The 15,363-nt window shown below is 41.5% G+C and overlaps 1 protein-coding gene across 1 annotated transcript in view; it reads right to left on the reverse strand.

Annotated features, from left to right (window-relative positions):
• The window catches only part of LOC129098240 (Na(+)/H(+) exchange regulatory cofactor NHE-RF2), a 31,705-nt gene that overhangs the window by 8,337 nt on the left and 8,005 nt on the right, over positions 1-15,363 (reverse strand). Inside the window, 1 exon segment of the mRNA XM_054607225.1 lies at positions 2,005-2,220. Coding sequence (XP_054463200.1) covers positions 2,005-2,220 — 216 coding nt within the window.

The raw sequence follows: 15,363 nt of genomic DNA on the forward strand, positions 1-15,363 counted from the left end.
CCTGGAACTCAGGAATATAACCCAAAACCTGATGTGAAATTGTCTAAAATATGCAAACATGCAAAACATTTCATTCATTTGTGCAAAGCAAATCCCCATAGGGGCATTAGTATGTTCCTTTACATTTTAGGAGATCCTAAATGAATCACCTCCTCAGACCCTCCTGGTGCTGTTCGGCCTGTTTTGCAGCCTGGTCTGGACCCTGATTTACAGCCATAAGGCCAAAGGTCATGGGAATGAAGGGTGAATGTTGTGTGTTTACACTCAGATGAAAAACTGCTTATGATGAAAATGATGATGTTACTGCCAACTTTTTTTACTAATTTTTTAACGAGGGGTAAAGTTGACTGAACGGTCATGATCTTTGTCAAGTATTTCCTCTTCTGGAGATTTTAATATATGACCTTTAACTTTTATGTGACAGCCACTGAGACGCATGTGGCTCTGTTTGTGACAGACACTTTGTAATGTTGTTTATTGCAGCTGCCTTTGTGATCTGTTATAAAGGACACTTAAGGTCCTTGGATCTTTGCTCTCAGTTATTCTTTTCTCTTTTATTCAACACAAACTTCTGCCTGTATTTCTCTCTATGTTTAATAAGAAAAGACAATTATACAAACACGATCCTCCTCCCCGTCTCACCCCGTCTCACCCCGTCAGCTCATGCAATCAGACTGATAAATAACCGACTCTCCTCAACCCCTTTGACCGGCCTCTTCTCTCTCTCTCTCTCCAGTCTGACACAGTGTAGATTGAACCCAGGCTTCAGGTCCTGTTATCTTTAGAAACAGGGGCCTGGCAGCAGACGCAAGTTTGACTCTTAATTACAGCTGTGACAGTAAATGTAGATGGGGTCATGAGTGTAGTTGGGGTCGCATGAATGCATGAACTGTTGCAAGTTTTAAGACTCTCCAAACAGTATGGATATAACTATTATGAATGATTTTTTGGACCAGTGTAAAAATGTAGTAGGAATCCAATATTTCAGGAGCTTTCCCTCTATCGTACATGCTTGTTTTTTTGTTTAAATAAACACAAAGGAATAAGTTCCAATGCAAACACTTTGCAAATTCATCTATTGGCTTCTAGTGATGTTCTGAGCAGCCAAGAGCTACTGTACTTTATCTGAATAAGCACTGGTTGGCAGTGTCGTGGAGTAAATGCCTGAGAGAAGGTGATCTAAGCATACAGGTAAATTCATTTGGAGGTAAGGGATTGGATGGTTGTGTGGAAATGTGGCAACAACTTTACGGTTCAAACACATCTACAACAGACAGAAAAAACAGTGGAAAGATGAAAAGCTACAAGAGGCCCCTCGAGGGATTTTTTTCGCACCCAGTAAATCCTATTATTCTCTGTCACGTACCAGACTAAACCAGGATCATTTATCAATAATCACCTCATTAGTGTGTGCACATATTTAACTATCTCCTCATTCATCTGCCTGGGTCTGCAAATGCATGTATGCGTGAAAGTGCTCACATAATGCTTAATATTAATATTCTTCCAGCTTATTACTAATACTGTGGAGGTTTCCCCTCACCTGTTCACTTCTTAAAAAACACACATAAAACCCCTCAAACCGCTGCAGAACACAGACACACTAGGGGGGTAACGTTGTATCTGTTTATGTCACATAAACATCTGCTTTTGTATCTGTATTCGGACCTGCAATCATCTAGACTGCATCATCTTTGAATTGTTTCCGATTGCCATCTGTACTCCTCATGATACACCTACACTCCCATATAAACAAAAAAGAAAAAGTATGTCTACTTTTTTGTCTAACAATCAGTAATGAAATGAACTGTTTGTATCTGTTCAAAGGGCATAATCAGTCTTTGTTAACATTAAACATTCATTGCAACAATGGTAGTATAATGCAGTCCAATACAGCGCCATCACAAGAGTGTTGAATCTGACAATATGTAGATTTACTGCAGGACCGCTGTATTGGATTGCATTATGGTGTCATGACACTCCGTCCACGCTCCACCGTCCTACCTCCACCAGCCTGTCTTGTGGCCGGAGCCCTGCGTGGTCAGCAGGGGATCCCGGGTCCAGGGAGCGGATGTACTGTCCGGGTTTGGACCGGTCGCTGTGGAGGTTGAAGCCGTAGCCCGTGTCGGAGCGCATCAGGTGGCAAAGTCGTGGAGCGAGCTCGGACGGGTCGACTGGGGGCCGTGACTGGGACTGGACTTCAGCCTGGGCAACAGCCTCCTGGACGAGAATGAGAAAAGTGTGTACGTGTCTTTTATACATTTAAAAAACAAACAAATATAAATGCAAAGGTTCATCCATTAGTTCATGAGGACAATCATGTGAAGATTGCAGAAGAGCTCCATGTCGAGTGAACATTCTCATCTAGGAAGTAGCCTGAAACGACACCACAACATCCGTATTTGCATTGCTTGAAAAAACTATAAAAGGGATTTAAATGGTGCAGCACATGAAGGAAAATTGGGCAGGACAGTGTGATGTTCTGATGTCTGCAAGGCATTGTAACACAGCAGGTAACTTCAACACACAGCTGAGTCCCTTTACCCGTTTATAACAAACACCTTTAAAGCCTGTAGGGTGACCGCGTGTGAGTGTCACCTCAAGGTACTAATGATTACTGTAAAGGAAAGAGGCGGTATCCTCGGTTCTGAATCTTGAAGCCAATGTGGAAATGCTTTAAACTTGCATTCTTTCTGATCGCCATCAGTAACGAGAATCCTCTGGTTGCAAAAAGAAGTCTGGTTGTATAGATAGATAGATAGATAGATAGATAGATAGATAGATAGATAGATAGATAGATAGATAGATAGATAGATAGATAGATAGATAGATAGATAGATAGATAGATAGATAGATAGATAGATAGATAGATAGATAGATAGATAAGACACCAAAAATACAGCTGTGAAATACATGATGATAAAATGACTTCTCTCTTGATTTATTCCCTCAGTAAACATTGTAAACATGAGTTTATGGTCTCAATCTCTAGTTTCAAGTCTTCTTCAATACAGCATGATGTTCATTTAGTAAATGATGCTCCATTTAGAGTCAAACAGACCATAAAGCAGGGGATGCTTTAGGGCAAGGCTACCATTTGATTGACAGATATCTTCCGCTGTGTTGTTGGATCTGGGTGTTTTTGTCTCATAACTTTAACCCTTTCACATTGTCTTTTAAGTTCATGAACGTTAATTAAATCCTTTTCAGTTTTCGGTTGTACTTAGCTGCACCCTCCTTGTCACTTCTTGTTCCAAAACGCAAGATGGTGACTGCAAAAAAGTCGAACCGTAGTCCACAAATCAATGGTCACGGTGACTATACGTCCATGTCTTATGTACAAGTTTATAAGGAAATGCAATTCAACAAAATCACATTGTATATTGTGAATGAGATACAATTATTGTTTACTAATGTACATCATTCTTGGTTGATTACAGATGTATTCTTCTTATTATGTTTTTGTTTTGCACAGCCATTCAGTAACAGAATATATTTTCTAATAAAGCTTGTTTTTGAGCAAAACTCTCCATTCCCAGCAGATCACTGATAGCTCCAGCAGCCTTGGTGAAGACATTTATAGAACCTGTATAATTTCACCCAGAGCTCTACAATGTAATCGCACTGATTCACCACCTACACTCTGGGGGAAATGAAATGTGCAGCGAGAGAGATGATAGCCGGTTGCCAGCTCTGTAACCTCAGCTGATATTCGCTGTGAGGCAACAGGTGGGTGTTGGGTGACCAAATATGGGTCTACATACAGTGCACATATTGTGTGCATAGGAGAGATCTGCAATCATATTACGCAACATGAGAAGTCTTTTGTTTCCTCTGCATGTGAAGCTACCATCATGGTCCAGCTTGTGCCTGCTAAAAATACATGTAAAGTATGTGGGCAGGGTGAGAGAGAGAAAGAGAGACAAAGGTTCTGTAGCGTGGAGAGAGAGGAGAGGATTGTTTATGATTTATTCTGACAGAAAGAAAGAAAAACAGTTTTAACTTATTCATTTATTTGACCTCGATGTCACCCTTAACATTCCTGTGTGATTACTGCAAATTCATGTCAGGAATCGTGGCTCACCCTCGATCCCGACAACCTTGCCTGCAAATATACCCCTCTTACACAGATGGCAACATATCATTTCATTTCAGGCACTGAGTTCTTTAGGAATTTTTAGTGGTGATCTGGGAAGAAGGGAGAGAGAGAGAGAGAGAGAGAGAGAGAGAGTAACAGCAACTCTCATGAATCCCTCTAGATCCTCCTTTTCCTCACTGGAGAAGAAGTGAATGGGTTGGGCAGCTTTTTTAGATCTTCCAAGTGGGAGAAAAATATACTTAAAATCAAATGTTTAAGCATCGAAGCAAAGGAGAAAAAAGGCAGAAGGAGGGAGAGAAACTAGCGAGGAGGGAGAGAGTGAGTGGGAGGGATAGAAAATTAGATGCAGCGAGAGGATTGAAAAAGAGAGTTCAAGAAAAAAGAAACAGTGGAGTTAAGAGTATGCAGAGAAATACAGCAGACGGATAAACACAGAGCTGAACAGAAAAAAAATCAATGACAGAAGTTTCCAGTCAGTGACCACGGGGAGGAAAAGAGTTCGCCGTGGAACTCCTCTAACATAAACAGTGAGAGCAACACAGCTGGGAGTCATTATGTGGGGGGGGGGGACGCAAGTGTCTGCCAATCTAACCTCGGACTGCCTCTCTATGCCGGGCCGCACCGCACTCATCACCCCCTGGGGCCGGTGCCATCTATTACAGCCTCGGTCTTTGACGTTTGTGTGCATTTTGGAGGCTTTAGATTTGGTGTTTTTTGTGCAGTGGGTTCGATCTGAAGAAGATTAATTGTGTCAGTGATGGAGGGCGAGAACACGACTGTGTGTGTCCTCTGATGGATGCAGATGTCTGGTTTGTGTGTAAACATGTAAAAGACAGAGACTCCTGGTTTGAAAGACTTTAAGAGCGTCAGGCAAACAGGCACAGAGGGACTGAAGTTGCAGCACAACCGAGAGGCCATTGAAAGAAATACGGTCGCAACGTGTGTTTGAACAGAGGGCGTTGAAAACCTCGTGTTTTTTTGTGCAAAATGTTTTGATTGGACAGAGAGTCAAATGAGATGTTTTCCCCCTTTGTCAGCAAACATGCTGGACATCAGGGAAGCGGACGGTTATCAGCATCGGTTGTTAAAAAAAGAAAACCAGATCCCCGATGGGATGACCCGCTGTAGGAACTATGGGGAAAACACTGGTGTCCATGTTGTGATCCAGGCTCGGGAATGTTCACATGGAAAATTCTGCCATAAATCAGGGTGCTTCTCCATAATGGAAAACAACAAGGAATATTTCACACCCACAGCAGAACATTATGGAGTTTGATGTCCCAAAACAACACTCTCACACACACACACACACACACACACACACACACACACACACACACACACACACACACACACACACACACACACACACACACGCACTGACCTCTCTGTGGCACACTGAGAGGATGTGCTGTCAATGGGGACAAGTGACGTCCCATGGATTCTTTTCGTTTCCTGTCACAATCAGCCGTTGTTTCTGTCGGTCTCTGTGACTACACACAATACTTGTGTTTGACTCTGTGGTTGGGTTATGCAATGTTTACTACTTTTTTAGGGGGAGCATCATTTATCTAAATTATAAGCTTTTTAGAGGGGACATGAATGTAATGTCTAAATTGAAATTTGAGCTTAAATTGCACTTAGTTACTGTTGCTATGCCGAACAAGCTTTCAGTTTTTACTAAACATTATGTCATTGGCTTGACTGTCACATTTTATCAACTTTTGGTAGCTTGCTTAACTATTTTGCTTCGTTAGTTGGTTGAAAACGCTGTCTCAAGATTAGGGCTTGGAATATATATTCATATTAGAATAATATCGAGACATGAGACAGAGATTAGATATTGTCTAGTGATTGTGGATATTGTAATATCGTTATATGGCTTACTTCTCCTGGTTTTAAAGGCTTCATAACAGTCAAGTGATGTCATTTTCTAGGCTTACCTGACTGTTCTGGTTGTTCTATTATTTGCCTTTACCCACTTAGTCATAAATCCACATTACTGCTTATTATTTATCAAAACATCTTCATCACCAGTGGTTATTTGTGTGTCTATCTGTGTATTTCCCTCCTCATCCGTCTGCTGGCAGTGGTGATGGCAGTTGATGAAACTAGATCTCACCTTGTTGAATAATTGAGCGGTGGCCGACTGCGATGGATGCATCATGACCACCGTTAACCCTTTCACAGCCAAGGATCATTTGCTCCCTGTTTTCCCACAACACAATGAAGTGTGTACGGACATGCATGCATGTGTGTGTTTGTGTGTGCATGTGTGCTGTTCTACGTGTCTTTGAGTTGCTACAAAGAAACTTTAAATCCAGTGTGTGTGTGTATTGAAGCACGCAAAGCATTTAGTCAACAATGCTCTCACTTGCAAGGTTCCCAAAAGGGGATTAACGTAAACTTAATATCCCCATTCTGATAAATCAGCAGGTCAAGTTTCCTTTGAGCCCTGAGTCAAAAGTATGCAGTCTTTCCTGCTGTGTTTGGTTTGCTTAGGACATGCGTGACAGCATATACTACCTAAGGAACTATTTTAAGATTACCATGTGCATACTCACTGCAAACACACTCACCATTGTGGAAACTTCAGATGCAAGTACTTAAACAAAATAAACGAGCATATACAGTATGACGTAGACGGCAGGTTAAACAAACAAGAAAGCATTGGATCAAACCATTTTCAGTAAAAATCTTATCTGCAGTTAAACTAGCAAGTTCATTTGTCAGTTTTTGTTCCACGGCTTTAATGTAATTCTTTTAATGACTTTCCATAACTCAACCAGAGATCTTCTGTGACCTAAAAACTGTTGCCCAGCTTGGAGAAAAATCAGCTGGAGCAGACAGTCTATTTTCCGGTTTGGCATTCAATGTAGAAAATACCAAAGGCCTCCAGTGTTCAAAACAGCAGAAAACAGAGACTTTTGCAACAATAAAATGTCAATCAAGTTGGAGGATTCATTCTAGTGTGTTCCTCTGTTTGCGTCACTTTTTACGATTGACTGTTCCGCGAATGTTTTTTTCTATGGTAACCATCCAAACAATCCAAGCGTAAAGAGGAGACAACGTAGCCTGAAAAGCCTGATTTTGTTTATGTCAGTTAGCCCTGAAAAAAAAGATTACATCTCTGCGTTTAACTTTACATGATGATTGAAATGCCCACAAAGTGACATTTGCCTGGAAGCAGCAGAGAGTTTATCTATGATACCTAGAAAATCAAATAGAAAATGGAGCTCTGAATGGAAACATTGCTGATTTTGACTGGAGAACAAACAACAGCAGCACATGGCACTTTTGCTGATGTCATGGTTGACAACCAGTTGTCATGGAGGCAGCAGTTGGACCAGCAGAGCCAGTTCCCTCTGAGGTGTATTTACAGAGTACTTTTAATACATACATATGTTTCATATAGACTAAATGGAGATTTAAATAGTTTGTGTTTAGGTTTCTCAGCGTCTGTTTGACAGCACGATGCAGACTTCCTGGCTTTTCAAAAGTGTAAGCAAAGCCCATATGAGGATCATTTAAAAGGGCTTCACCAAATTAAGAAGATTGCTGTGTCTCAGATATTATGGCCCTGACAGCGCTAACCCTCAAATTGTTAGTGTGTGTCTGTGTGTGTGCATCTGCAGCTGCTTTAAGTGTTGCTCAATCAGAGAGGAAAAAGAGAAGATCTGGCCAGTTCTCAGTGGGCGAAAGAGAGAGAGAGAGAGGAGTGGGAGAGAGAAAAGGAAATGACAGGCAGCTGTACAAAACCAGAGAGGGATTTGGAGCTTGTAAAAATGAGATGAAGGACAGGGGGATAGGAGGAAAAAAAGCAGCAGCAGATAGAACACGAGGACCGACCAGAGGTCTCCATAACCAACAGTTTGCTCCACTGGTGTTGTGGATTATTGCGTAACAGCTCCGTGATACGAAGGCTAGCTCTGTGTATTTGTGTGTCCATCGTGCTCCAACAGGACTGACCTGCTGAGATCTGTTTACAAAACCTCTATGTCTATGTGTGTGTGTGTGTGTGTGTGTGTGTGTGTGTGTGTGTGTGTGTGTGTGTGTGTGTGTGTTAGATGTGTGGTACCTGCTGTTTAAGTGTTTCCTGAGATCATAACTCTTGAGTGAAAGAAAAAGAAGAGCACTGAGGTGGAATGTGTAACAAAAAAACTGAATGCATCACCTGGAATAACGTAGCCAGAGAGCGACATGACAGATTGGGAAACTGGTAAACTGCAATAGTCATGGAGCAAGTTGTCACACTGTACTGTAGTCTGATGACAATAGTCAGATCTGTCATTGCAACTTGTGTTGGACTCAAAGCCAGAATTCTGGGTCCATGGATCCTTCAGGTTCGAGGTTGCAAAGTTCAACCCCTGCTATTTAGCACAAGTTTAATGTTTTGGAAGAAAAAAAATGACCCATTCTAATGTATCTCATTCACTTTCTTGCAAAAATGTCAAGACTTCTCTGTCCCTTCAGGGTTCAAATGTAGCAGCCGAGAAACAAAGTACCGAATCCAAAAACTCTAACACACTTGCTGTTAGATCGATCTTACATTTGAGCAATAAAATATGGAGGAAACCTACTTCCCTCTGAAGAACCCTTTGATAAAAAAATGTAAAAAACAGTGTGTCAGCAATTATATTTTTGAGAAACATAGAGTAATTGTGCGTCGTAGAAGATGCTGTTTCAATTCAATGAATTAGTAGAGAGCACATTTTGGGGTAAAGTTTTGTTCCTCATTGAATTGTTTTTCAGATTTTCCTTTCTGTAAAAAGTAAATGGGACCATAATTAACCAAGTTATCATCATAAGGATTTCTTGACTTGATGCCATGAGTGCTTTGGCAACATGGCAACAAAAGTGTTTGTACATGTCACGCCGATGGAGCCTCTCTGAGAGAATGCAGCTTCAGTTTCCATGAGAACCTGCTGTAAGAAATTGATTGAATTTTTTAATGGACCTGTTTGCAGAAGCGAGAGAGAGAGAGAGAGAGAGAGAGAGAGAGAGAGAGAGAGAGAGAGAAGAAGTCAAACCTGTGGTTTTAAACCTTCTCATACATTCTCTCATCCTGTCTCTCACTACCTCTCAACACTCCATTCTTCCTTAATCTCATATTGACTTTCACCCTCCTTGTCATGGAGTTTCTCACATACTTTCCGTCCCGATTCTTCAAAAACCCTTTCACTTTTTCTTTCTGTCCCTCTTGCATCTTTAAGTATCGCACATCAAAATGTATTTGTGGCTGCAGAATACATCACTTCTACCAATTTGCATTTAAATGTCAATCTAAAATGTGTGGGCTGCTGGCGAGGCTGACATATTCAGCAGTTATGTGCTGTTGTGTGTGTGTGTGTGTGTGTGTGTGTGTGTGTGTGTGTGTGTGTGTGTGTGTGTGTGTGTGTGTGGTAGCAGATGAGGGAGTAAGATTTTTAAGGTTGATATGTCTATTTCATCCTCTTCTCCTCTTTGGTTATTTCAGTCGATCATTAGATAACTATTTCCATTTACCTTTGTTTTCACAGCTGACAGGACAGCAGTTAATGTTGGCGATGAGGTATGTGTGTATGTGTATATATGTGTATGTGCGTGTGTGTGTGTGTCCACACCCATGTTATCAGTGTGTGGCAGATATCTCTCGTCACTTCGTTGGCAACTCTGGGAAACTGTAACAGCCTTTTTTTTTTTTTTTTTTTTTTACACTTTATATAACACAAAATGTATTGATTGTGAAAATAGTAAGCTGATTAATTGATAATAAAATAATCAGTTGCAGCTCTATATGTGTGTTTTTTTTAACCTCTGGATACCATAGCAGTGAAGAGGCACTGTACATTTGACATTATAGAGACACAAACATGCTCTGTGGGAGAGGCCTCATAGATGACATCATGCCAGAGATGTACGTAGCTGTGTTTGTGTCTGCAGGAGACAGCAGATAGATATACACTTATTTCACCTTCTTTCCAGAGCACAATGATTCAATTAAGGGAGATTCCTTTCTGCTACCTCTCTCGTTCTTTAACTTCTCAAGGGTCGACAGAATTCCCAGTTTAACCACACTGAGAGAAAGCCTCTCTCCCATCACATCTACTGGACTCCAGCAAAGAGTGTGTGTGAACACTGTGTGGTTGGATGTGTGGGAACGTGTGCTGATTCACAGCTGTGAACACGTGAAGAGACTGAACATGAACGAGTGGTGAGGAGTGACGATAAGAGCTCAGTACAGATATGATTAAACCTGTAAAACAGCACAGTTGTGACTCTAACTGAAGTATATGTGTGCTCACTAAATCATAAACACATGTAGCAACACACAAGAACTTCTCCATCAGCGATAATGAGGTAAATAAAGAATTCTCTGTATCTACAGTCTTTTTTTTTTGTTGGCGTTGTTATTGTGTGGGCAGCACAGCGATCGATCCTCGGCCCGGCTACAGTCGACCTACTCTCCACTGATATTCCCACATCCAACAACTGATCGTTAAAAGTGTCAGGGAGGGGTAGTGTGGACCCAATAGCAGTGCGACTGGACACGGAATATAGTGCAGCAGATTTATTTGTGAGTGGGACAAACAGCAAACAAACAGGCAGGATAAGACTCAGTGGGAAACAGGCAGGGGATCAGGCAGACGGAAACCAGAGGAAGCGGAGGCTAAACTCGTGGTCGGGGACAGAAGGCTAAGGTGGCTAACCGAGGCAAAAGCAAGGTGGTCGGGGACAGAAGGCTGAGTCGTTGACCGGGGCACAGGCAAGGCAGGGAAGTCCAGACAGGCAGGGTCGGCAACGGGAAATCAGGCAACGGGAAATTGCTGGAAGGTCTGGCATGAATGCGGCGAACAATCTGGCTGCGAGTGTGTGACTGACTGGGGTTTAAATACTGCAGGGTGTAGGTGCAGCAGAGTGAGCAGGTGAGAGGGATGGTGCTGATGAGGTGGGTGTGGCAGACAGGTGCACTGCATGAGGCTGATTAGATGAGTGAGGGAGAGTGTGGTGAGAGAGAGGGGGCGGGGCTGTGAGCTGGAAGTGGAACTGGGAGTGGCCGGAGTGAACTGAGAGAGAGTGACAGGCAGGTGAACAGAGTGAGCCAATTAGGTGAGTGAGACAGAGTGACAGGGAGTATGGAAGACAAACTGTTACAAAAAGATGAGATTGAGAAAATGGAGATAGAGAAGCAGCATGAGAGGATGTTTCCAAAAACTGACATTATGTGTTATTTGTTTGGATAGAAAGTGCAATGTGAAAATACAAGTGTTAATGATTTCAAAAAGGGATTTCAGAGATGATTCAAAGATGGCAGGAGAATAAGAGACTGTTTTCACACATTCTGACCCAGTGAAGGCTGAACAAAAGAAGTGCAATCTATAAACAAGGCTGAAGATTTTTGTCAAGGGCTTCCGTTGCTACAGTAACTATTTGTGGATAGGAGGAGCTCAGATGTTACAGTTTCATAATCATTATAATCATGGTTGAGATCATAAAAATAACAATAAATTGCATTTGTATGAAGAAGAAATGCAAGTTTATAGAAATTCCTTTTTTATAGGAAGTCACTGACAAGACACATTTTAATATTTAAAGTCTGTATCAGATAACTGCTAGCAGCATTTTGTTGCAGGATCTGAGATTGAGCTTATGTTGGAGCCGTGAAGTACTTTGAAAGTAAAACCTTAAAAGTTCTCAATTATGTGAGCTATATGTCTTTCTGCTAACAGTCTAAATGTAGTGCCTGCCGCTTCTGGAAAAAACACAGATTGAATAACCATATCAAAGTGAGAGGGTGATGATTTTCAAAACAATATTAGGTTGATTATCAAAAGTTGGATTTTAATCAAAGATAACTCCTACATTTCTAAGCTTAACAGATATACACAGGTTATAAAATGTATGTGTTTAATGACTTAAACATGAATTGAAGGAATTTAATAGACAGCTTTTTTGAAGGACGTCGGCCGGAAGGTTGTCCCTGAATTTTATAGATACATAAAGTTGTGTGTCGTCGGCATAGAAGTGAAGCTAAATGTTAGGATTGTTTATTATTCAGCCAAATCGAAGCATGAAGATACGAAAAAAATTGAAGGGGACCTAAACCTTGAGATACTCCACTGTTCAGAGGGGCAGGACAACAGAGAGTGTCTGCAAATCAAGAAATGAAAAAATGTAGATTAATTCTGGACCGATCCTAAACCAGCATCACCACCAAAGAATAGATTATTATCACCTTTAGTAGAGCAATGCTATGCCTTGTCTGGTAGAAACTTGAGACCACAGATCAGGAGATGTTCTTTAATACTTTTTATCAGATGATGTAATCACTGCAACTTAATCCATAAAAAAAAAGACATTTGCTGTTGAAGTCAAACTATTTTTTTTGCTGGTAAACTGAGTCTGCAGAGAGACAGTCAGCTCAATGTCTTCTGGGTTAACAAGGGCAACATTAGAATATATTATCAGCTCTGCATGGGGAAATAATACACGGAGTCACACAGCTGTGTTCACTCACACACCCACACACACACATTTAACACAATACACTCAGTTGTTCACATCTCTCCTACATTACCCACCTTACTAACTCCACCCTTTCTGTTCCTTTACTCCCCAGACAAACACACATGCACATATGCTTTCCCGACTCGCGACCCTTTCACATCCTACACACTGTGTTTTTACTCCAGGAATTTGGTTTACTCTTTCTCAAACACACACACACACACACACACACACACACACACACACACACACACACACACACACACACACACACACACACACACACACACACACTGAATCTGGACCCCTGCATCTTGATGTAACACAGTTGGTATTCAAACGAGGGGGGTGGAGGAGGTCATGAACACCAGCTCCAGATGTTAGTAAAAAGCATTACACACTTAGATACTCTCACCATTGTACAGTCACTTAAAAATCAAATGTATGTAACTTCATATTTCATCTGATATCATAAGAAAAAATCCTTAATATTAAAGTAAACAGGAAAAGTTTTGTTAGAAGACAGGTAAAATAAAGCTGAAACAAATTAAATGCCTCCTCTTTGCCAAAAAGAAAGACTTGAAGATGATTTTTGACGTTGTTTCTATTCTCCCACACCTACTGTCCTGCCACTGTTCGGCCGTAAAAGTATCCTACTGCACACGTTCTCAAAAGTTTGGTTGAATCAACAGAAAGAGAAACAACCTCACATTTATCTTATCTCCATCACAGGTCACATCTGGGTGGCGGGCAGAAATCATGCACAGATGATCACACCGGCTGAAGTGCTGACTACCTCCAGACAACTGCTGTGTTATGTGCTGTTTCATTAGAGCCGGCAGGAGACATCTTTTCCCAATTATCCTCCGGCAACATGAGAGACTGAGTCGGGGAGCAGGACAAGGAAGAGATGTCAGGTAGTCTAACCTGAGCCATCGTCTCATACGGACAGACATGATTGTGTTTTTATACCAAGGCCACAAGGATATTTGAAGAAATTAGGTGTCCAACAAGAAATTAGATCAGTTTATGTTGTCATGAAGGTAAACATCTTTAAGACATCTGTGAAGAGATGGAGGAATAATTGAGATAGAGTTTAAAACAAATGATTCCTGCAGTTGTGGGTCTATATACGGATGAAAATCATCATAGAGATCAGTGTTTCTGGATTTGTCTTGTCACCGAAGACATCTCTTCTGTTGCTCTCTCTCCCACAAGTTTTACTATTTGTGTTTATTCAGTTCTGACCCCATGACCTCAAGCCCTGACCTTTAAAAACAGCGCTCCGTGTCCGTGGTGTTCCCACACAGATCTCTTTCACTCCAATGCTACAAATATGCACAGGTTGAAGTATCTAGAAGTTCTGTTGGAGGATTTTGTGAAAACTGCTGGGCCTGTCGTGAGTACATCGTCTCCACGTTGGACTTGTTTAGTCTCTGCTGGTGTTTGGATGGAGTTTGTTAAGGCTTCACCACCTGTGACACACATGCGTCCTCCCACAGCTGATGAGCAAATATGCACATAAACACACACACACACACACACGCACACACACACACTGAGTAAAACATAATGTGTTGTGAATCTTCACACAAAGCTGTATTACATTCTCGATTGTGCACAGACACATGTGCACTCACAAAAACCACCTCCACAAACACACCCCCTCCTCTCACTCTGACTGTTTTAACAGATGTGTGTGTGTGTGTGTGTGTGTGTGTGTGTGTGTGTGTGTGTGTGTGTGTGTGTGCTCTACGGGGAGCTGATGATCACTAGCAGGCCTCTGCAAATCCTACTCATGATGTAGTGAAGTTTATTACAACTTAAAGTGGTGTTCACATGTTAGTCTGTGTGTATGCAGCTGGACCAGTCACCTGGACTACTGTTACTGTTCCATACTGATTTGTGTCTGACTGAGCAAAGTTTCAAAGCTCTCTGAAATGACCATATTAAAAGGTCAAACTCATAATGGACATATCAAAGAGAAACAAAGATACTGACGCCTGTTTTCTCTTTCTCACACACTTATACACTATATCCCTCCTTTTTGTTGGTATCTTTCTAGCACACAGATTTTCCTTCCTAACAAGCCCTGTGTTATTCTGTACCAGCCACAAGTACAGCAGAACTGGAAAGAACAACAGAAAAAGACCACAGTATGTTTGTGTGTGTGTGGTGGAGGCCTCCAACACAGAGGGGAAATTCAGACGAGGCTGTGTGGCTGTAAATATCTGATATTGTATATTTCTGCCTATCCGTTTGTCTGCACGACATAATATTAAGTCAAAGGTGATGAAATGTGATGAACAAATCCAACATATCTCAGAACTTTGGATTGATTATGCAAATGTTGGGATTCTTTTTTTTGCATGTGTGTGTGCTTGCGAGATAAAAAGAAAAGGTTCTGGTGAGAAAGTGACACCTGACACTTTATCTTGAGCTTCAATGACCCACATGACACGCCTGAGCAAATGAGTGTGTGTGTGTGTGTGTGTGTGTGTGTGTGTGTGTGTGTGTGTGTGTGTGTGTGTGTGTGTGTGTGTGTGTGTGTGTGTGTGCACAGGCGAGAAAGACCAGAGCACCGGCACCTCAGTTGTGTGTTAAGTGAAATAATACGTCTCAAACTGGAGTAGTAATGTTCTCGTCCTTGAAACGTCTCTTCCTTTCTCACTGAAACAGGCTAAGTCATTGTGGTAGATGTCTTTAGTTGTCTGTGTGTCAGCAAATGATTGAGCAAGAATGTGAACAGAAAATACTTTGAGACACGACAGCTAAGA

This window comes from Anoplopoma fimbria, chromosome 11 (assembly GCF_027596085.1).
Source record: "Anoplopoma fimbria isolate UVic2021 breed Golden Eagle Sablefish chromosome 11, Afim_UVic_2022, whole genome shotgun sequence".
Taxonomy (NCBI): Eukaryota; Metazoa; Chordata; class Actinopteri; order Perciformes; family Anoplopomatidae; genus Anoplopoma; species Anoplopoma fimbria.